This window comes from Pteronotus mesoamericanus, unplaced genomic scaffold, assembly GCF_021234165.1.
Source record: "Pteronotus mesoamericanus isolate MK-2021 breed Mesoamerican mustached bat unplaced genomic scaffold, CSHL_Meso_final contig_26, whole genome shotgun sequence".
Classification (NCBI taxonomy): domain Eukaryota; kingdom Metazoa; phylum Chordata; class Mammalia; order Chiroptera; family Mormoopidae; genus Pteronotus; species Pteronotus mesoamericanus.
In genome coordinates, this window is record NW_026555109.1 from 9,408,242 (window position 1) to 9,432,847 (window position 24,606).

A 24,606-nucleotide genomic window follows, 5' to 3' on the forward strand; every position below is an offset into this window, starting at 1 on the left:
TATTTTATTAACAATTACATCCTCTTTCCTGTAGCCTGGCACAGGAACAATTTCAATATCTGATTTGGGTCTCCAACAGCAAGCAGATACTGCAATATGTCACTAAACAACTTACTGTGATTTCACACCATATGTGGCAGTAAGAAATTTTTAAAAAATTAAAAGGCACACATAAGCTGATTTTAAATATTTTAAGTCCAGGCTACTCTTAGATACAATGTTTAGAACACTTGTATAGCAAAACAATTTTAAATAAACATTTGCCAAAACTTGAATACACAACTTACGAACAATGGAATTTGTATCCCCTGACCCCCCAAAAAAAGTTACATTAAAAAACAAGTGTAAGAATCATGAAGTTGTTAGAGCTAACCTATAGAGGTTAAAAAATAACTTGTAACCAACCTATATTCTTTAAGTAAATAAAGTGAATGTTTTAGTGTAATAAGTTATGTTTACTGAAGTCAGTTCTCACTACAGTTCATGCCTATTTTAATTTCTATCTTTAAAGATATGTAAACTGATTTTATTGTTCCTCACCACAATTAGACTTATTGAAGAGCTCAAACTAAAGCAACAGCATTTTTCTTAGCATGCACACACTAAGTACTCTACCATTTAGTCATTTCATGAACTTACGTTTTCACTTTTAAAGAATGATCAAACTGTCTCAAAAATATTGGAGAACATTTTCTCTACTTTGATGTCATGTTTATGCATCTCAGGTAGCATTTCTATATCCATATTCTTTTCTTTAATAAATGTTTTAATACCAATACACTTAAAAGAAACATGTAAAGATAAATGAGGCAGATTCTACTCTGTAAGAGTCAACCGTATCACATGCAAAAACAAAAAACTTGTAAGTTTAAATGTCCCCAAAATAAACGTGCAAGTAACTATACTGAAGATGATTCGACTACTTTAGCCTTTTGTGAAAGTACAAAGCTAAGTTCTTTCTGATGGCCCACTAAGATTCTATAAATTTTAGAAGCATTTTTCTAGTCTTTATTAAGTGTAATTTCTGGTGATAATATATCCTAAAACAGAGGTACAGGATTGAGAATTTAAATCTTTTTCTGGGTGCTTAGTCTTTCTTAAAGATAATACTGATGTTATAATTGTATCAGCATAAATGAGATATTTGTAAAAATAGCCATTAAATACTAATTGACAAGTATATAATACACATATAAATCCTACATTAAAAGTATAAATGAGAAGATATATAGCATAGTTCTAAGATTTCTAAATTGTTGACCATCAAAAAGTAAACCACCCTCTGTAAGACTTAACAGAACTTAAAAAAAATTGCTTCAACATATGAATTTAAGACTTACTTTATTCAGCAAAATCATTTATTTACACAATGGGGAATGCTGGTTTGATTTTGTCAATGAAATAAAAACAAATTGAACAGAGACAATACTGAATTGTATGTATTTTGTATTAGAGCTGACCAACTGTTTCCTTACCTGTATCAGGAACATCAAGAGCAACAGTATCATGAGGACACTGATTTAACAATATACCACATAGGTCCAGCAACACCCCAGGAGCTTCCAATGCAATTACCAACTTTTTCTTTTTTTATAAATATATAAAAAAACAAAAAGTCAGCAAAACCAGCATTATGATGTAGTAAACAGAGTATAACTCCGAAGTCTATGGGGTCAGTAAAAACCTTATCAGACCATCTGTAGTTTATAAAATGATCTGCTCTTTTCCAGACCACTAACATAGAATCCAAACAGGTGAAAAATATCACTTTTTAGAAGACAACAATGATCTGATAAGGATTTGACTTAATGGAAGTAAGGGGGAAGAAAAGGAATTGCAGAGCATAGCCCCTATTAGAACAAGCTAACTTTCCAGATTTTCCAAATTAAAAAACAAAAACAAAACAAAAAAACCACTTCAACATGAAGCTACAATACAAAGTTTTTCCATTTTTCTTTGTAAAAAGTTCAGTTTGCAATTTAATCCTGGGTTTTTAATGAGAAGGACAGTTTGGGCCTGGACTTCCCCTTGCCCAGGATAATTTTTTGTTCTTCTTTTTGCTGACGCTGTCGCTCTTGTTCTAGTTTCATCCTTTCCTCATGAATCTTTCTTTGTTCTTCAACAATTCTCAACTGTTCTTCAGCCTGGAAGTTAAAAGAAAAAATTAGAAATTTTTATGAATTTCATGTCTTTTATTATTAGTACTTGGGAAATCAGGTGAGAATTTGTATGTTTAATAAAACTTGGCCCAAGATTACACAAAAATAAGAAAAAAATGTTGAAAAATTAGAAAAAAAAAGTAAAGAAATTGTAGAAAAGCACTTAATACATTTTAAAAACAGAAATTTCTATAAATGTCTTGAGATCAATATACATTTTGTCCTGTTATTTTCTTTTATAGTTACCTTCAGTACCATCAGATTAACGGATTGTCAATTACACACCAAGGTATGGATTACTTAAGAGTATTTTATCTACAATTACAATAGCTAGATTAATAATCAGCAAGGAATACAAAAAATTATGGGAAAAAATCCCCACTCCACTGAAACTGTATTATACTGTTAATATACAACCAAGAAATATTAAAGACCTCTTTCTTTGGAGAGAAAAAAATTAGGAAACTTTTTTGACTTGTCTTACAAAATTCTATCAAATTTCAAAAGGACATTTGTATAAAATAAACTCCTGAAGTGCATTTTAACTCCTTCAGTCTCAAGCAACCTGTTTCCTTACAATGTTCTACAGATTTCCCCTCTTTATCAAGAAAATGCAGACCATTCTCATTATCCTTATCAAGGATAATTTTTCCTTATCAAGTCTCCTTGTCTCCCAAAGATATCATGCCCACTTCTCCTTAATTCACAACCAGGTACAACTCTACTACTCTCTCCCAGGGGACATAAGGCAAATGTATGGTGGTGATGTTGGTTATCACAACTGGGGGAATGGCTCCTGGCATCTAGCAGATAGAGGACAGGCATGACGCTAGATATCCTACAACGACACATGGGACAGGCCCCCTTCCAGTCCCTCCCCCCCCCGCCAAATCATTTAACTTCAAATGTTAATAGAGCCAAGGATGAGAAAACTTGAGTTGTTTTTTCCCCATATCTGATCTTGATCTTAAAACATTCACTGTGCCCTCTGAATGTCTTTCTATTCCCAAACTCAAATATTAAAAATCATTACTTCCATCTCCACTAATTTTACTGAAGTGATTTTTTACGTGGTCAAAAACTAATAGTAAGTTTAATGACCTTTCTTCTTACTCATTCTTCTGTTTATTTGAACTTGAGTCTTCTGTTTGTCTCCACTGATAGGTAATAGACTCACTATACAATATTTAAATTTTATTGTATGGGTAGAAAAAAGCCCAACTTTTAAATACATAATAAACAAAGAGGTTTTTCTTACTTTTTGCTTTCAGATTGACTGGTGGTGGTGGTGGTGGTGGTAGTTACAGACTAAGAGGTGAAAGATCAGAAAGTGGGGGGGCAAATCCACTGTAGTCAAGGTTAGAGAGGAGGAAAATCAGAATTTAAAAAAGTGGGACCCTGGCCAGCTAGTGCAGTTGGTTAGTGTGTCATCTCGATACACCAAGCCTGTGAGTTAAATATCTGGTCACAGCACATTCAAGTGTCAACCAATGATTTTTAATGTTTTGAAGTAACTCCACCCTGCTTTCCACAGTGGCTACACGAACCTGCATTCCCATCAACAGTGTGCTAAGGTTCTCCTTTCTTCACATCCTCGCCAGCACTTGTTTGTTGATTTATTGATGATAGCCACTTTTGACAGGAGTGAGGTGATATTTCATTATGGTTTTAATCTGCATTTCTCTGATGATTAGTGATGTTGAGCATTTTTTCATGTCTATTGGCCATCTTGCCTGTTCTCTTTAGAGAAGTGTCTATTCACATCCTTTACTCATTTTTTAATTGGACTGTTTTTTTGGTGTTGAGTTTTAGAAAGTTCTATAAATACTGGATATTAAACCCTTATTATCTGATATATCAGTGACTATGCTCTCCCATTCAGCGGGTTATCTTTTTATTTTGTTGATGGTTTCCTCTGCTGTGTAAAAACTTTTTAGTTTGATGTTGTCCCATTTCCCTTGCCCAATCCAGCAATTCCACTTCTAGAAATTTATCCAAAGAAACTCAAAACACGAATTCAAAAGAATATATGCACTCCTATGTTCATTGCAGCATTATATAGAATAGCCAAGAGCCAAGATTTGGAAGCAGCCCAAGTGCCTGTCAGTAAATGAGTGAATAAAACAGCTATGGTACATTTACAAAATGGAATACTACTCAGCTGTTAAAAAAAAAAAAAATTTACCCTTTGTGACAGTATGGAAGAACCTGGAGAACATTATGCTAAGTGAAATAAGTCAGGGAAAAACAAGTACTATACGATTGCACTTATGTGGAATCTAATGAACAAACTGAACTAACAGGCAAAATAGAGACCAACTCAGAGAGCAGGCTGACAACTCTGGGCGGTGTTGGAGGGTCTGAAAAGACCAAGCAAAAAAGTAAAGCAAAATGACAAAGAACACAGGCAACACTGTGATCACTGTGGGAGGGGAGTGGGTGAAAGTGAAAGGGGGAGGGTATGTGTGGTATAAACAGTAAAGGAAAAAAAAATACAATAAATTAAAAAAAAAAAGAAACCAGTGAGTACATAAGTACATGGAGCAATAAACTGATGTTTCTTTCCCTCTAAAGTCAATAAATTAAAAAATAAAATAAAAATAAAAATAGTGGGAATCTGATGGGTAGGCAAGATGAAAAAGTAGATTTTCATATATTTCTAGGTCTTCATAGTCTCATAAGGTGGAAACCAACAGAGAGGTGAAATCTGAAAGAAGATATATGTATTTTCTTTCTCTCAGATCTTTTTCAGAAGCTGCATTTCCAGCTGGCTAATGAAAACCCACGTGGGAAAGCTCTGGGTACCTTCAATATTCATCATGTTCAAGATTTAAATTCCTCTAGCCTAAGGCTAATACATCAGTCCTTTCTTCTCTACTGCCATCCATATTCTACAGCTTTTTGTCTGCTCCCTCTTTCCCTGACACCACCGAAGAGTCATCGAGTGTATTGATTCTTCCATTACGTTATTTCATCTGAAGTTTCTTTTCCATTTCCATTGCTACCATACCAGTTCAGGGCACATCTCTTGCAAACCTAAAATGGTTTCCCTGTTTCCAGCCTCTGCCCTTTCAGACACGCTACACAAAGCTGCAACTGTCACCTTTCCTAAGCATTACTCTCTTCTGCCCTCAAATTTCCACAGATTTTCTATGTGCAGAGAATATGGCTTAATTTCCTAAATTAGCATACTGCTTAGAACTTTCTGTAATTTGGCTCCAATTTTATTTCTACTATTCTCTTTTATATTATCTTTTCTATCTTTCCTCCCCTCCTCCTTTGCTCAAGCTGTTTTTCCTTCTTCCCAAATCCTACCTGTACACCAAAATCCATTTCAAATCACCACTCCCTTGCTTAGACTTTCACTGATAATTACAACAAAAAGAATTACGTGCTTCTGATCATCTTTGGTGAAATTATATGCCAATAACTTAACCCACAGTTTTAATAAATCATCATACATTTGGGGTAAGAATCAAGGCATGTGCAAATGAATCAAGGTATAGTAAAGACTCTTAGTGTGTGCGCATGAGCTTGGGAACCCTTACTAACAACCCAGGCTCACTTTTCCCTAAGCTTCTAATTCAGCCCCTAGGAAAGCAGACTGGAACCTTGAGGGTATAGAATTTGAACATCACAACCTCATTAGTCAAATTTAATTACAAAGCATTTTTAACCCTATTAAACTGATAGAAATTCAAAGGTATAACCAAATGTTACTTTATGAAGAGTATTTCGGCAGAAGCTACTAAAATTGCATCTTCATAATACTTTTACCCAGCAATTTAAGTTTCTGGACTTTATTCCGTAAGTGAACTTGCACACATGCAAAATTGTATGTTATTTATTGCAAACGAAGTTTATAGAAGACTGAAAAACCCTAATATTCACCAATATGGAACTATCAGTAAATTAAAGATCTATAAAATAAACAAACAAAAGGAACCCCCAAATACGAACATAGAAAGATCTCCAAGTTTCACTGTCAAGTGAGAAAAAGCAAAGTACAAAATGTATCATATGCTACTTTTGTGCAAAAAGGAGAAAATAAAAATGTGTATTTTTATCTGCCTAAATGTGCATTGTAAACTCTGGAAAAACAAAAACATTAACTGAATATACCTTTTAGAAATGGGAATGGGAAGTGGGTGGATAAGGGAAAAACAGGAATTTCATTGCTTATTTAAAAAAAAAAAGAATCATGTTCTCATATGACCTAATCAAAAATTAAAAATAAGATTTTTAAAGTGAAGTAATTTCCTTCATAGGCAAAAAATACTAATTCTATGGAACTGAAATTACCTTTAGATTGTATAAAGAAGAATCAAAGTTTGTTTCATTTAGGCCTACAAATATAGGAGATAAAAGTATGTATATGTGTAGAGCAGAAACTGTAATTTCTCTCCAACTACAGGGAAGAGTGAAACCCCAGTGTTAAATATACTCATGTAAGTATCATAGTACTTGATAACGGAATAACTTTTATAAATATATTCAACAGGCAAATATCCTGCCTTTACATATAAATAGTGCAAATGTTATTCGATTATACCTTGGCAAAAACAACACTAGACTAGTAAAAATGAAAGCCACCTCTCATTTTAATACAGTGGCTTCTATATGATGAAAAACTGGTTTCCTGCCTATCCATCTGTGTGGTAGACTCTACCCCTTATTTATTTGGTATTCTTCTAAACCCTATCCTCTCTCTACAGGAAATGCCTAACTTGCTATTTCTTTCCCGATGGCCCCACTTGCTGGAGAATACACTTCATTCTTCCTTAGTCTTGTTTCAAATTTATGCGAAAGAAGGCATTATTCCCAATGTGGCGGAGGGGACAGTTAAGTGCATGTGTGTAAGCCTGAACAATACAAAGCTCTCCAATAAGGATTAAGTGGTGTGCATCACAAAGGCCAAAGAGAAAGCTAACACTCACAATACTTGAGTCATATCCAGGAAGACCCTGTTCTGTTTCACAAACATGGCTTTCAACCCTACACTCCACTCCAAAAATTGGTAAGACAAAATACATAAAGGCAAAACATACAATTATAGTAGGGCCTATTTACCCCTCCCAGTATCTTCTGACCCAGACTCCTTTACTAATTCAAGAGGTTCTGCTCTGCCTTTCTAAAGTTATTTTCAGCATTCTTACACTGACCATAGTTTTTAGATCAACACAGTCCGTTGTAGCAGTCTCTTTAGCCAACAGTGATATTAAAACCTACTAATCTCTACTTGAAATATATGAAATTTTACAAAAAAACCCCCAAAAATCCAGATAGAAATATTTAAGGTATATAAGAACAAAAAAATACTATTAATTAGAAATCATACCACTTACTACTCAGAAACATGGATTTCTGCATTTTCACCTCCCAAGACACATCCTATTTCACTTTGCCACTTGCAATTATAATTTTTTGATTCATCTCCCCCTCCATAACAACTATATGCATGGCCCGCTTTAGGTAAACAATAAAAAGATATTAAAATGAAATTTGATATAATTAGTTCTGACTCAGTAAGCTATATATTAGTAAAATTTTCTAAAGTTATTCATTTACAAGGTTAAAAAAACTAAGAGGATTAATATAATCCCCACCTCCGGGGCCCATGGAAATCATTCATACTCTGACCCAACCCAGTCTGTCTAGCCCCTTCCTTCTCAATTTATTTTCATTCCCCTTTTGTTACTTTTATAACCTTAGATATATTTTTGAAGCTTCAACATTAGATAACATTTCCTAAGATTCTGTATTATAGTGGAGACAACTGCTTCAAGAAGAAAACTGAACTGAGCTGGTATGGAATGTTGCATACAAAATCACTGCACTTCAGAACTCTAGAGAGAAATCTGATACGTTCAGGATTTTAGCACTAATTATCTTAAAATTTCACAAAAAAACTGTACTCATCTCTATATGGTTCCTTTTAATCTCCTGTGCCTAACTTTTCACTGTTCTTTCAGGTCAGTTCTTTTGTCTTGGTCACTATTCCCCATTTGTGGAAGTTTTCCTTAAATGCTTGGTGCTCCTTGGCTGTTAACATGATTACATCAGAACATCTTCCCTGGTTAGTACAACAGACTTTCTTTCCCTCCTCTTCCTCTCTCTGTACACCTTTATCACTCAATAAATTTATGTTTTGTCTCTTTACAGTGTCTATTGCCACCTTACCCATTCAAGTCCCTATCTTTTCGCTGGCCTCACAGACTCTCTCATTTCCAGTCTCTGCCCTTCAAGCCACCCTATGCAATGTCAATACAGTAACATCCAAAATTTTTTTTATATAGTTGCCCAGAATACATTAACATAATCTTAAATCAGCTTTATATCTTATCAACTAGGGATAAGCCTCTCACTGAAAATCCTTACTTTCCCACCATTTCATTTTAAATTAAAATATTTAACATTTACTTTTGTGCCATACTATTTAAGTGTGTAAATATAACACTATTAGCTATCCTAAGCACTGTGCTGTTTCAACGGATACAGCTCATTCTTCTACAAATGCCCCATTCTCTTTCCAACTAGGTTAGTTTCCTGTAACTGCTATAACAAATTACCAAAAGTTGGATAGCTTAAAACAGCAAAAATTTACTCTGGAGGCAAGAAATCTGAATCAGTTATCACTGGAACAAACTCAAGATGCTGACTAACCCACACTTCTTCTGAAGGCTTTAGGGGGGAATCTGTTCCTTGTCTCTTCCAGCTTCTGATGGCTGCCAGGGTTTTTTGGCTTGTAGAAACATCGCTCGAATCTTCAAGACCCATACCTTCAAACCTCTCTGCTCTGTCTTCATGTCACCTTTTCCTACTTGAGTAGAGCCTGTTGGGCTTCTTGACAACCTTTCATCATTATATACTCTCTCTGTTCCTTTCAGTCCAAATTGTTATTTCTACTGATATAAAGCCTCAAAAACACTGTGGGTCTCCTATGAATATCAGGCCATTAGACAAAAAAGGCTTTCCAGACCTCTCCTGGATAACCTCACCTAACCCTGACTTTTGTAAAGTGACTGCATAATCTCTCCTCACAAGCACATGCATAATCTCTTCAGCATCCGCAAAAGGCTTTCCAGTCATATACCCTTGCCCTTCTTTCCAGAGCAAGTTTTTCTAACAGTGAATCTTCTAATTTAGCATTTTTTTTTTTGTAATCCAGATAGACTGAACAATTTCCCAAACATTCAGTGCTCATTGCTTTTTACTTATCAGTTCTTTCCTCAACTTCTCTCATCGAATTTCACTATAAAAAGCAAGTACAAACCAGATTTTACCTTCAGCACTTTACAAATATCCTCAGCTAAATACATGCAAGTTCATCACTTAAAGTTCTGACTTTAAGTCAGATACCTTACTGTATCTGTAGGATACCATTCAGCTTGGTTTTCTCCAACTATATAACAAGGACCTCCTTCCTTCCAGTTTCCAGCAACACGTTCATCTGCCTCTGAATCCTAAACAGAACTGCCTTTGAAGTCTACATTTCTACCTGACAGGGTTTTTAAAGAAGCCTACACATTTTCTATCGTATAACTGGTTCTAAATTCTTCCAGATTCTACCTAATGTCCAATTCAAAAGCCACTTCCACATTTTTAAATAACAAATTATCACAAACTAGGTAGCTGAAAACAACAAAAAATTATTATGGTGGAGAGAAGTCTGACATCAACATCACTGAACCAAAAATCACGGTATCAGCAAGGCCCTGTTCTCTCTGGAGGCTTTAGGAGAGAGTCTGTTCCTTGCCTCTTTCAGATCCTGGTGGCTACCAGAACTTCTTGACTTCTGGCCACATCATTTCAATCTTCAAGGCCAGAATCTTCAAATCTCTCTCTGCTGTCTTCAGCTTTTCCTGTGGATTGTATGGTAAAATCTTCTGCACCCTCTAACCATGCATAATGGCATTTAGGGCATAGGAGATAATCTGGGATAAATCTCCCATCTCAAAATCCTTAACTTAATCATATTTGCAAAGACTTTTTTTGGAGGGCCACATAGGTTAACATTCACAGGTTCCAGGGATTAGGACATAGGGTATGGAGGTTTACTTTTCAGCTTATTGCACAAACTCATTAAACAAATCCTTGCTCACATTTTTCTACGAAGTCTTTTCAGAGGTATCTCTTAAATGCAAAGTGTTCCCTGGTTTACTTTAAATTTAAGTATGTGAAATACTTTCCATGTATGGTACTATTTTTTTCATCTCTCAAAACTAGTGAGATACACAGTGTTAAAGTACAATGAAAATGGGTAATCTCTGTTATTTGGTAAGCGGAAAAACTATTTCAATATTAAAGAAAACCACCTCTATAATCTGTAAGTCTATAGGACTTCTAATTTGCACATATTTTAAAACTTAAAGAATGTCCCACCAGTTAAAATTGATTTTTTTTCTCTTCTTATAAGCATATTTACAACTCTATCAGAAATTTTCAGCCTGATTTATTATAGCTTAGGTGTTTACATGCAAAGTAACTAACCAGGTTCCATATCCTTGCATCTTCACTAGGGGATAGTTTGACAGTTCTTTTTGCTACTGACAGAAACTTTTGGAAGAACATTTTATTCCATATCAACATCTATTACCTTTCTTAGTCCTGTTTCCTTTTCTAAATAAATAAGAATCATATACATAATATTTGGGCTTTTGCATGTACATCATAAGAAAACTATGTGGAGAAAAAAACTTACAGTTTTCTAATTATTTGAAGATACTTGTGCACTGCTAGCACTAGCCCAAGAACTAGAACCCAATCTGCCAAAAAGCCAAGTCAAGTCAAGCCACGACACATTTGGACTCTTATTTGATTTTGTGTCTGTTAATAGTTTTTGCTTCCTTATGGACAGATAATATCAAATACCTAGATAAACACTTTGAAATTGAAATGAGCAAAAACTACCCTTAGTCTACAGAACTTAACAATTTTCATTCGAGAGAGCCTGTGTAGCTAAGCTAAGTACTGGGACCAATCTTTGAACTTTTGCCACAAGGACCTACTAAAAATTTAGTCAACAGTCTTGGCCCAGTAGTTCAACTGGCTAGAGCAGCAGTCCCCAGCCTTTTTGGCACCAGGGACAGGTTTCATGGAAGACAATTTTTCCACGGACTGGGGATGGGCAGGGGAGACAGGAGGCAGAGCTCAGGCTGTAATGCTAATGAAATTTTGCTTGCTCCCTGCTCTGGTTTCTGGTTTCTAACACACGACTCCAACAGGGTAGAGGGGGCAAGACCCTTGGTTTACAGCACTGCCCCATACATCGAGGTTGCAGGATCTATCCCTGGTCAGGGAACAATTAAGAATCAACCAATAAATGTTAACAACAAATCGGTATTTCTACTCTCCCCCCTGCCCCCTCTAAAAACCAATTTAAAAAAACATTAAAAAAAAAAAAAAACTTGTCTAAGTGTGGCTTTATTTTCTTACTAATATTTTTACCTGTAGAAAATGTAGAAACTAGAAAAAAAAGTATAAAGTTACAAATAAGCCTGCCAATGAGAGATTATTTTTAGCACTTTAGCATATTTTTCTGTGTATAAAATGTGCAAATATATTTTGGGAATTAGGATAATACTGTACTTAGCTATTTCCCCCTGTATTATCAAATATTTTCTGACTACAGAAAACTCACTATATGTAGGTATTTTAATTTATGTAAAAACCTGGGTAATTTTCAAAATTCCAAATAATATTGGGGAGAACATCTTTGTAAATTTATTTATATTTGACTGAGTTTCCACGAGATAAATTCTTAGAAGCAGAATTTAAGTTTCCTGTATTTAATGTCATTTTCTAAAATGGTCATATCCATTTAAACTCCCAGGACTGCCATATCTTTGCCAACATCTCATACTAATGAGAGGAAAAAAAAAGCACCACTTCTAATTTGGTGTTTAGTGTTAGAAAAAAAGAAAGGGGAGGCATTTCTCTGCTTTTCTACTGAGGCTGAGATATATTTTCAGGAAATTATTATAGTTATTCTTCATTCTTTCTTGTGTGTACCTCTTTTAAATCTCAGTCTTTTTTCCCCCTATTAGTGAGATGGTCTTCTTTTTTATAAATCTCCCCCAAGGTACTTTCTTTTCCAACCTGTCTTTCATCTGCTTTCAAAACCTGACCTCCCATTTTCCCATTACTTATCACACATACTTCTTTCGCAGTACACATAAAGTTCGTTTGCTACTACAACAGCTACTACTTTTCCCACTAGCCTGAGATATCCCAAACACTCTTTCCTTTATTCCAATTCTACTTCCCAAAAGGGCTTTGACCTGCTTAATTTCTTTGTGCTCTTGTCCTCACCCTAAATTCAACACCTAATGATCCATCAAGATTCAGCTCGGGTGTGTCTCTCACAGTGCAATTATGTCAATTATCTCACACAGTCCATACCACTTACCAAGTATTTCCAAATCATCAGTTAACTTTCTTGGAGGTGTCCTTGCCTCCACAATTAATACATTAAATGCATTAAGAGAACTTAATACCTTGTCTATTTTTATCTCCAAATTGTTTTTTAAACATTAGTTTCTCAATATAGATTACTTATGAATAGTTAAGAATGGCCAATCTGTCTTCCTTCCTTGCTTTCTAGAAGCTAGAAAGCATCCCATTCTTTTTTGTTTTATATAGAACCAACTGTTCCACATTTCTAGCACATTATGTCATGAAGCAAACAGAACTGTTGGTTCAACAAGATAAACTAGCACTACTGACAGACATACCCAGAAAAGTCCCATACTACCTCCAGCACTGTTATATTCTCCTTCCTTTCTTAAGTATCTGTTATTTTAATGAGGCTTTCAATACATTCCATGTAATATTTCTTAATAAACGTATAAAGATTATAAAGAACTGTGCTCAAAAAACTGAGAGGAAAAGGAAAGGACAATAATGAAAGAAACCTCAATATGTGTGCCTTGCATCTTTATACAATTAATATTTTTTGTCTCGTACTAAACAGAGGATACTGTGCTTTCCTTGAAAGCATATAAAATCAAATAAAAATTTTCTCCAACATCAACAAGAATTTCTTATGCTTTTAACTTTGCTGAACTGAATATGAGAAGCAAATTATGTCCAAAAATTACCAAAACTTACCAAATTCAAACTTCTTTTTCCTAAAGATATCTTTCCATCCAAGTTTCATCAGTAACATGAAGCCAGAATAGTGCCACCCATCTATTAGGTCAAACTGAAATGTTCCAGAACCACTAGTGCTAGTCTACGGGCTCATGGTCCAGCAACTATCTATAAACCAGTTGATCCGCGGGTGTTTTAGAAGCTTTTACAGAGATTATTTTTCTAATAATTCATCTTAATAGTATTCTGCCAAAGTAGAAGTCTGAGACAAACTGAAATTATAATAACAAAAACTGGCCAATTACCACCACCTGGGAAGCACTGCTCTATAAACATACTTCCTAATCTTTTCCCAGTAATGACACACAGAAAATCATATTTTTATGGTTCATGAGAGTAAACAAAAAAACTACTACAGGAATATAAAAGGCCAAGTAGTCCCCAGGTACCCATTTTTGTTTTTTAGACTAATTATGTCCATAGCCTTTTAATTTTAGCTTTCTTCTTCATCATAGTTTTTTCTAGTTTAAAAAAAAAAATTGCTCTGTATCACCTTTCCCATCCCTGTATCATGTTATAACTAATTCTCTGTATCTGTTAGACCATAAACTTAGATCGTGGAAAGGAATTTACAATCTGGTACATTTATTATCAAATATATATTATTTATTCTGTATAGTAATTGGTAACAGGGCAACCAATGCAGAGTGAAATGCTTATTAGCTGGTTTAAATACTTTCACCTCTTTTTTTCCTTTTTTTAGGCATAGAAGTATGAATGAGATTGGAATAGGAAAAAAATGTGAATGAAGATAGTACAATTTCCCTCAGTTAACCTGTTTTATTCAAGTGCAACTTTTGGAATTATCTTCAGGTTAATTAGAATATCTGGATTGCCCTCAAATATATTAGTCTGGAGCACAGCAACTCAAATCTAGTCAATTTACTCTTCCTTAAATCTCTTAAAATGACCCAGAGAACTAACTAATTATAAAGCACAAAATCATTCCACAAAATTTGGAAAGAAGAACGTAAAATATTATTCATATATACTTTATACATACCAGTTTGGCTTGTGCTTCTGCAATTTTTCGGTTATTCTCTTCCAGTATTCGCTCTAGCTCCTCACGTTTTGCACGTTCTTCCTCCTAAAGGGGAGGACATGTTAAGATGTTAGAAAAATAAAATGTTTATTTTTATTGATAAATATCTACTAATCTTCCTCTGAACTTTTTTGATCTGACTTACAGGGTAGCTTTACAGCTACCTACTGTCTGACAAAGGATAAACTGTGCAGCCACTAAAATTTGTTTCTAACCCTAAATTTCAATTATCCCTCCCAGTCCAAACAGCAACCGACTAAACCCTCCCTAATTGATAGCTTCCTGGCAATTATTACTAATACTTTAATATCACACAAATCAACAAGGACAACTACAAAACTGGAATAGTATTTACCAAATTAAAAAAAATAATATAAAATATAAATAAAGTGAATATTTGTCTCACCAATTATGTATACCTACGTATTCTTTACCTATACTCCTTTAATCAGCATTAAAAGTTGAATATTTACTGTCTTGTCCAGTGTCCTGCAGAGTGTGCTCCTCGGCTGCCATACACGCCAGCTTCCTCTTTAAAATGATTTGTACTGTTAGCTTGGCAATACCTGCATCAGCAGCTCAACCATTTATAAAGAAACAACATACAAGGAAGGCTGAGCTGAGGAATGCAGATGTTTATGGTAAGAAGGAACAAAAAATGTAATTCATCATTCCTAAGGCAAACAATTAATAAGAAAAATACATTTACTGTTAGTGAAAAATACAAATGGTAATCCATACTTCATGGAACTAAGGGCTTCTTCCATGGGGAAAATGGACTTAACATTCAGATGTTGACAATTTCTAAAGGCAGCTTATCTTGTCATCTACCGTCTGAATTTAAAATCAGGAATCCAGTGGGTGCATAGTCAGGAAATAAAATTCTGTAATTTATTTTTTTCTTGGAGAATTTAATGAGATTTTATAATGCAAACTGTATGAAGATTGCTTGATGGTTTGGGCAGTGTTCAGATCACAGCATACATAGTCAAATGATTTTAATATTTGGAAAGACTGTCAAGAGGGTTGTGTCCGTGTAAAAAAATAAATTGTTAATATGAAACAAAAAGCACATGAAGAGAAAAAAATCTTCCTATGATTAATAACTCGCTACAAGACAGCACCATTACTCCAAAAATAGCTTCACAATTAAAAGCACTAATGTAAAAATTTCATACATTGGATTGCATAGTCTGTGATATCCATCAAATAAACATGCATATATAGTTAAAGATAGCAAAGGAAAAAATACATTTGAAAAGCTAAGCTAACTAGAAAACAGAGATTAATGTCAACTTGTCCACAATAATGCCAAGACTAAAAATGACAATAGGCATACATTTTGAGTCAAATATTTAAATTCAAGAAAATATGTCTATAGGATTTCATGTAGCACACACCAATTGAATTCACATTCATTATGCAAATTATGTTGAGGGACACTCAGTGCCGTAAAGTAATTTGCCTTGAGTGTTTCAGGGACTTTCCTCAAATTTTAGGATCCTGGAGTAATCAGTGCAAATAAGCCATAAAGCTTCAGTAGCAAATTACTGTCTCACAGAAAGACATTTTCAACTTCTGCTCCAGCTGCTGATAAAACAAATCATGTGTTTAGCTTGACTCCAGACAAGGACAACCTGTTCCTTCATAACTCTCTAGAGAAAAAAAGGAGTTGTTAGTAGATACTAAAAAGTGGATGAATAATCTGGACATTTTTCCTAAAAAGATTCTTTGAAACACATTAGGAAAATGGAGGGCCTTATGATCACAATGCTAGAATTAGTCCATTGTGGTGAAGCACAATTTGGGGGAGGGGGTTAGGGATAAAGAAGGAAAAAAGAGCAAGAAGACCTATTTATCAAAAGCAGGTGCTCTCATCACTCAATGTTAGGCCCTGTTCTTTTTAATCTGACTGAAGGCAAAAAGCCTCTCACAGTCTAGGTGATAAGAATGACAAACAGAAAAGAATACATAACCACAGGTGGATTTTTAACCTTTTACCTTTACCACTCCCTGTGTCCCCCCACTCTCCCAAAAAAGAATGTAAGTCCTGCAGCCATGGCAAAAGTTTCAAACACTTCTCAAACATGTAAGCCAGTTCCATTAAATCAAAAAGTTTCCTTGAATACGTTTTATGAAAATAACTTTTAAATATCAGTCAGCACTTCTGAATAGGCTAAAAAATTAACTTTCGCAGCAATGTTAAGTTTAGATGAGAAAGGAATTAGTCTGTATTCCATTTCTTTCTGAACTGAGCAGGAGGCACACCCAACACTGAAAGTTTTGCCATGGACTGTCTCTACTTTCCAAACGACCGAGCGTTACCTCTCTGGCTTTTTGTGCTGCAAGCTCAGCTTGTCTCTGTCGCTCGAGTTCTTCGAGCAACTGCTTTTCCATGATGCGCTTGGCTTCCTCCACCCTTCGGAGAACTTCTCGCTCAATTTCATCCTTCCTTTTCTCCAATTCTTCCTCTACCCTTTTTGCTACCAATTCTTCCACTCTTCGCGCTGTTTCTTCCTCGATGAGTTTTTCTTCAATTTCCTGCTGCCGGCTAGCAAACAAAGTGGGAAAAAAAACCAACTTAGGTAATACAAGAAGTAAACCTAAAAATTAAAACTAGTTATAAATATGTAAAACATTGAGCCTGATCATAGGTTTCCATGATTTCACAATTCTATTTCACATAACATTCAAGGAAATAAGATACCAAGATGCTAAGTGATACAGAAATTCAAATAAATATAAAACCACGATTTTTCTCCTCTCGTTCTGAATACCAAAAACTAGTATATACAAACAGCTTAATTCATCAGTTTTTATTTAGAAATGTAGAGCAAATCTGAAAAAGGAAATCCACTTTTGTTATCAACTTTACAATGAAACGACAAACTGGAAATACACAAATTTGCTCATCTGCCATTCTACGCAATCTAAATAAGGGTTGAGTTACAGAGAAGTCAGGAACAACCATTATGTAGTAAGCAATTCAGACCAGCGAAATTTATTCTCCCTCTTCTTCCCCCAAAAGCAAAATCAGAATACAGACTCAAAGAGATTCAGACTATTAAGGCAACAGTTGTGTAGCTTTTAGTGAAAATACAGACCACCTTATTCAGGTTCCAACCTTTATACACTTTATTGTATTTTTTCTTTTGTTAACTGATTTTCAGTTAAAGGCTCTTCCAGAAATGGAAAAGTTGGGGGGGGGGGGGCAGGGAGGTATTTATCATCAGTTCTATTAAAAAGCCCAATGAAGCATAATACTCCTTTAATTTAATTATTTAATACCATCTAGATATCACGAACCAACTTATTTACTCAAAATAAAATTCTGCACTGAAAATCTTGTCAATTATCAAATCATTATAGTGGAAAACTTCCAAGTTTTATACCACTGATATCCAATGATAGTCTCATGTGTGCCTAGTCTGAATTGAAGATCAAAATACAAAAAGACCACATATTTTTATTTGACTAAATTAAATGACAATCTTTTGAGAGATTGGAAATATATTAAAATTATTTTCATTGATTTCTTTCTGTTTAATGAAGACTTTACAGTTTCTAAGGGACCATTAAAGACCCAATCCACTTCAATCCTACTGATATTTTGAGGGGTGATTCTATTTCCAATCTAGTGCTTTCACTTTCAGCTCCTGTTACTTATTCATAGTAATACCATCCCAACACAACTGTATTTTTCACATTCTAATTTGTCAATTTCTGCATTTAAAATCTCTTCATTTTTCTGTCAAGGAGACAGTAGCTACTCGAGCAAGCATAACTTCTTATAGTTTTTAGATATCTGGAGTAAAAGATAAAACAAGTAAGACTGACTACTGCTGAACCCAAAGGATGGCTATATAAGAATTACAGTCCCATCTACTCTGTACTTTTGCATTAAGTTGGAAAGTTTCATAACACAAAATTTTAAAAGTATACACACCCACACACACTTTTGCTAGTTCGTTTTTACGAAATTAGGAAATGTAGAGAAACCCAAGAAACTTTATTTTAGAATTTCAAAAATGATACAATTCAACTCTATTAAATATAAAGTTTCAATTAACACTTTCCATATAAAGTAAAAAAAGAGAGGGAAAGAAGAGGATAAGGCTTTAGGTTAGCTTAGCAACAGAAAAGTTGCTGAATTAAACTTAGGTCCAAAAGGCCTAATACATATCCAGGGTTTTCTATCAACCAGTCCCTAGGTAATAGTAGTAAGTACAATGGCTAACAGGGCCACATTTCCACAGTAAGTATGTAAGCAAGCAAACAAGAAGAAAAGGAGCCTAAATAAATTTAGTGTATCACTTCCAGCACAAAGCCAGATTAGCATGGTGTTAGCTCCCCACGTCTCTGTTCTCACTGATGGATACCAATTCACAGGGGCTGGGTGACAGACAGTACAAGCACAGTGGTAGGTTGCTCTGCTGCTAAGAAGTCAGTTCTAACTATAGGTCAGCAGTTTTATACCCTATAGAGGGGAGGGCAAGTGGGAAAGTGGAAAGTCCCAAGCTCAACTGAACTGGGAGGATGAGAAATGGCCTAGTGGAGTTTCTCACAAGACTGCCTATCCTCCTTTGTTCTTGGAGGAACCACAGGGCACCTCACCATGATTATACTTCTGCTTTGCTGATGTGTTCTGCTGAGAAACAGGCAAGGCGAAGGCGCCACAAAAGAACTGTTACCCTACAAGTATTATCAAGAATATAATTTTTGTTGTTGCTGTTATTCTTGGTGAGGTTGTAACTGCTACTCCAGTAAATCAGAAAATTTTAAATGAATTTTTAGATTCAGTGCTGAAAAAGTTAAATAGTGCTTCAATTCCCCTCCCCCACACACTAAAATCAGAAAACCAGTGGACATATGCACAACTGAATTAAGCATCAGTAATTTTTATTGACAGCAAATTTATCATAGTCAATGATAAAACATCTCTTAGGCTAACTTTTATAACAGGCACAGAAACTTTCTTAAATAAAAAAACCAAACACACACCTGGTATCTTACAAAATATGTAACATCTAATACCACTGACGATCCACTCCCTAAAACTTCTGCATAGAAGTTGTCTGTCTCTACATGTTCTTTTCTCTCTCTAATCAGGCTCTTCTGGGCTCTTCTGCTGAATCCACTCCCTTGCCAAGGTATCCTACCACTGAGGAAAGGGGTGGATTAAAATCTTCAAGTTTTTCAATGGAAATGGTATAATATGAAGTCTCCATTTTCTCCATCCTCTCAGTTGTTTTAAAAACACTAGTCACAATTAATTTTAAAACGGCAATGATTAAAACAAAATAGCAAGAGCTGGCAAAACAGCACAGTTAAAGAAGACAATGACTTTGTACAGAGCAGCTTGCAACAATCTTCTTTTAAAAACATCTTTAAAATGTGTGAATTCAACCCTAGGAACTTCCTTCTAGGAACTGCTTCATAATATTAGCATACAGCATTTACCAAATATTCTGCCAACAGCTTTATACACCATGTCATCATTTACATCTTTGATGGTTCCTTAGGCTAAGCAGTTCATTGACTGGGCTCCACCTCACTCCTGTTGCTGAGAGGTGACTCTACAGCGGTGAAGGTTCCACAGCTGATGATCTCAAGCACTATGCTACACTTCATTGTTTCTCAAGGACAAATGTGAGAGGCAAAAGCATACCCAAAGATTTAAATATCAAAATAATTATTTTAAAATTTATAAAATTCTTATCAACACCCGCTAGATGCCCTGATGTTCTGTCTCAAAGCCCTAACCTCCCCAAAGTATGTAGTTCTATCTAGTAAATCTGCTCATAAATGCTACTCTTTGCTCTCAAAACAAGCGCTTCAATATCCTTTGAATAAAAAACACTCATATAGATCCTAGGGTCAGTTTAGATATTCTAACTTAGAAGACCCTCATTCAATCTGTCACATAGTGAAACACTAAGCATACTCAAATCTAGCTATCATAGTCTACCTTAAGTTACCATGTCATTAACATTTTCTAATGTGTTGTGAGTCATTTTCAGCTGCCCACTTTTCAACAGTTAATACAACATGTATGTAGCATCTCAAAAAATTACACATGAAAAAGGATGTGTAATTCTAAGATCTTTTAAGATCACTTCTTTAATTCACCAGGCTTAGGCTGACTGCATTTACATAAATTATATTAAATAACTATTGAGGCCTATTATATAAGCATTATCATCATACTTTAAATGTACTATTTCTAATATTAACAATAAGCAAGACAGGCATCTCCATTTCACAAGTAAGAAATCAAGGTCACAGGCAGGTGATTTAGTCAAGGCCTCAGGATTGTTAAATGGCAAGCAATCTGGTTTCCAACATTACCAAAGACTTTTTAATTAGTTCAACAGAAGGTTCTAATTTTGCTGTCTCACTCCATCTCATACTGGACCTCTAGAAGGTACACTTGACACTAAGACGTTCTTTGGTGCCCTTTCTTCGCTTTCACCTTGGGCTTTCCTTCCTCCATCCAACAGTAAATACAAACATTCCCTAAGGTTCTTTCAGTCCCTAGGACCACCTGCTGTTCTCCATCCATTCTTCCTGCATCATTCTATTCTCAAGGTTTCCCCCAGGTTTGCCCCCTATCTCAACCTTGGGTAAAAACCACTATATCCAGAAATTAGTGCCTACAGCGGAAGTGCCAGGCTTTGATTTTCCCCTCTCCCCTAGGTTTCCAACATTTTAACCAGTGTCTGAGACACAGGAGTTACTGGTGGCTGAGTTGAAAAACCACAATATAAACAAGAGAGTATTATTAATGCTTTCTGTCCTGACATTTCACATCCAATTTTATTGGTTCTAAAGGTTTCTTAAATCCGTCTCTCTTTTCCATCCCAACAACTGCTCCCACACTACTCCTGTGTGGTCTAGTGTCTATTCTGTACAGCAATTAGGGATCTTTTTTTTTTTTTTTAAAGGCTCCATGCCATTTACCTGCTTAAAGCTTTTCCTGTTTCTTGGATGAAATCCAAACTCCTTAGTATAACAACAAGACCCTATCCATGATTCCCAGCCTCTACTTTCTCTCTCTAGTAACTCCATGACTTTAACTTTTAAAACTTCACATCTCAATTAACACTCACCATTTTACTCCATGTTAGACCATTCTGTCCCCCTCCCTTTATTTCTCCTTTCATCCACATGTAACTTGCTATGCCTAGCCTGACAGTGTATTTTTGTCACTCATTCCTTAAGAAAACTAGTGTCTATCCATCCAAGATGCTTCCTGCCTTCAGTCACATTACCAACAACGAATTTACCACACTATTATTTGTACCTACCTACATACCTACCTGTCTTCAAGCTAGAAAAAGATCTTGGGACAGGGGTCAATCATCTTTATATTAACAGCACATAAGAATAAACTGAGCAATAGATTGGTTAGTTGAGTGAACTAACCAATAGGGATTTGCAGACAGACGACTTATGCCCATTCCCATGGCTCCAAAATGCAGGTTTTTCCTTGTTTCCTTTGCACTGTATCTAAGGCATTAGATCATATTAAGTAGTGCCTCCTGCATGGTACACACAAATTCAGTGTACAGGTGGTTGCTAGCTCTGTCCTCTCCTTCCTTCATAAATGCTAATGGTAGTTTACTTCTCCTATCAACTTGGAACTACTTACCTGCTCTATTTTCTGATTTTCATCCCTAGATTTCTTCTCTGTTATTTATGTGCAGCTCCCTAAATGGTTCTATTTTTAGCATATTACATTTCCTTTCACTTTTCCTACAAATCATAGCTTTCTAGTGAATAGAAAGTCACTTTGAAGGTCTTTGTTTTCACATAAAAAAGTTAAGAGATATCTTAGGTAAGTTTTTTTAAAATGTTCACCTGTTGATATTTGAGAGCTACATCTTTACAGTTAATCTTGTTCCAGACCAAGTAACTGGATTCTATACAATCAAGATTTGTTGTAAAACAATTAGTTGTAATTGATTTTCATTTATATCATTGACAGTTCTAAGAAGTAAAGGAAAGATGAAAGCATTGTGAACATTTTGAAGGAATGCAGCAAAATACCTCTCCAGGTACTGCTTCCTCTGTAATATTAGTGTTCCAGTCCCCTACCTCTTAATAACTTTGCTGTGAGAAACAAGCTCTGCTGAAAAATCTACAAAATACAAACCCAACTGCAGGAAAATTTAAAACCCACCAGACAATTCGGTACACATAAATTTGTCTAAGGAAAATTTTATATTCAGTAACTTTCCTGTCTCAGGAGCACTTTCTAAACATGCACTGAAGAACTGAAGGAGACAGCTAGTTAAATGGGGGAAGTGAGCACATCTGTTTAACTACCTTTCAACATTAACTGTGCAAAAGGAATATCCAGAGAGCAGACTAGCATGGTTTTAACACAAAACTAAACACTGACTGCATTTTAAAACTAAAAGTTCATTAGTTTGGGGTCATTTACACCTACTCTTGGATTAAAAGATACAGGAGAAATACATTTTACCCAAACAGTATGTGATTGTGAACTTTCTTACATTAAAAATCTGTATGTGAGCAACGCAAATATAAACGCAAATATTCAAGTACCTTCTAAACAGCAAATATACTATGAGGGGAATAAATATCAATTTTACACCAGAGTTGGATACAGAATAATATAACTCAAAGTTAAAAAGTAGTTAGTAAAAGAGAGTACACTTTGATTGGTATGGTGGTTACTCCGGTAAGCATCAAAGCTCATCCTACTGTACACTTACGGGGTATGCATTGCCTTTACACCTCAAAAAGCAAAATAAACTGAATAGGCCCCAAAAAAGAAAAGCGACCGCAACATTTTAAACAACAGGAACACAATAAAATAAAATGCACTTTGGGAGGTGTACTGTTGGACCACCTAAAGCGTCGTATTCCGGAAAAGCCCAGTCCCAAATTTAAGCGGCAGTACAAGAATGCTCTGGCAGCTGCAATTTGCATCCCATGGGTTAATTCCTTTTTGCTTTTCTCCAGAGGTACTGCAAAAGCTCCCCAAACACTTCTCCAAGCCGGTTTGTTCCTCGCCCTCCGGCCAACGCCACTCTCCAACCCCACTTCGAACTCCACCCGCTACTTCCGGCACTCTCAACCCCTCTCGCGCCAAAATCGCTTTCTCCCCTCTAAGGTTTTCCTGCTCAAGCCCCACTAATTTCCTCCCCACCAAACTCAAAGGTATGTCCTGCCGCAGGCTTTCCGCAAGCCAGTTCAGCAGTGTCTCTGGCGGGTTTCTGCGACTCTCCAACCTCCCTCTCGAGCCCCCACTAGCCCTGAACCCCTATTTCCCACACTCCCCGCCTCCCAGCTCACTCCCCGGTTCCCGCCCCTCCCCCGCGGGCGCTCACATTTTTCGCTGCCGCTCGAACTCTGCTTTCTTCTCCTCCTCTTCTCGCTTCTGCTTCTCATCCAGGCTGCTGCGCTTGCTCACCGTGCGCCCGAAGATGTCGATGCGGTCGGGCGGGGATGAAGCGCGCTCCCGGTCCCGCTCGCGCCGGGACACGGCCGTATTGGTGGAACGCGAGCGGGACCGCGACTCCCGCCGCCGATTCCGTTTACTTTCCCGGGATTTGGAGCGCTTCCGCACGCGCTCCTTATCTCGGGACCGCGATCGAGACCGGCTCCGCTTCTTGTTGTGTTTGCTGCTCTTGGTGTGTTTGGAGCGGGACGAGCTCCGGCTCCGAGACCGGCCCATCCTTCCGGGCGACGCTGTGGCTAACCGCTGGCCTCGGGCCCCGCACGCGCCTGGAAGCTCTAGCCTGCGCCTCTAGACACAGGCTGGCCGTTTTGCTGAAGCGCGGGAAGGAGAACTGTCAGCCCGCGGACTTTCTATCACTCCGTGAGGTGGACAGCCGCCACGAAGGCCGCCTGCAACGACAAGGCCGCAAAACCAGGACTCGCTAAGATGGCAGCCGAGGCTGCACCGGCCGCCCTTCCCACAATTCGCCGCGCGAAACGCGCCGCCGCGCGAGCCCCGCCCACTGCCGATTGTTACCGAAAATGGGGCGAGCGTTTCCGAATACGCTCGGCTTTTTTCGCCAGCCTCCGCACCCCACGGTACGCGCATGAGCCGAAGCCCCTCGCTTCTGCTATAGTGCACTTTTGACTTCCCGGTAGAATGCCAAAACTGAAAGAATGAACTTACGCTTTGCTGCGAACGAGATCATGTCTTGGCATGAACTGGTTTTGTCAGACAGCCCTAAGTTACAGCAGAGTGACCCTGAGCAGGTCATTTGCTCTCTG

The 24,606-nt window shown here is 36.6% G+C and overlaps 1 protein-coding gene across 2 annotated transcripts; it reads right to left on the reverse strand.

Moving 5' to 3' along the window:
• On the reverse strand, positions 1–24,302 carry ARGLU1 (arginine and glutamate rich 1). Of its 2 annotated transcripts, none has more exons than XM_054574382.1 (4): positions 23,712–24,302; positions 16,678–16,903; positions 14,314–14,397; positions 1–2,144 (listed from the first exon to the last, which is right to left on the reverse strand). In XM_054574382.1, exons 1-4 carry the CDS (start codon positions 24,056–24,058, stop codon positions 1,980–1,982), a joined length of 822 nt encoding a protein of 273 aa, XP_054430357.1. In that variant the 5' UTR covers positions 24,059–24,302; the 3' UTR covers positions 1–1,979. The 2 variants fall into 2 exon arrangements, 1 of the variants encoding a protein (XP_054430357.1); XR_008529222.1 differs by having other exon boundaries at positions 2,107–2,144; positions 14,826–16,903.
• Positions 24,303–24,606: the final 304 nt, after the last annotated feature.

What these genes read in the sequence shown, in the direction of transcription:
- ARGLU1 (XM_054574382.1), bottom strand. Translation starts at nt 24,058, where the DNA reads ATGGGCCGGTCTCGGAGCCGGAGCTCGTCCCGCTCCAAACACACCAAG. An exon ending in TTCGAGCGGCAGCGAAAAAT is followed by an intron (nt 16,904 to 23,711) that starts GTGAGCGCCCGC and finishes TTTGTTTGCTAG; the next exon opens with CCGGCAGCAGGAAATTGAAG. An exon ending in CAGAAGCACAAGCCAAACTG is followed by an intron (nt 2,145 to 14,313) that starts GTATGTATAAAG and finishes TTTAACTTCCAG; the next exon opens with GCTGAAGAACAGTTGAGAAT.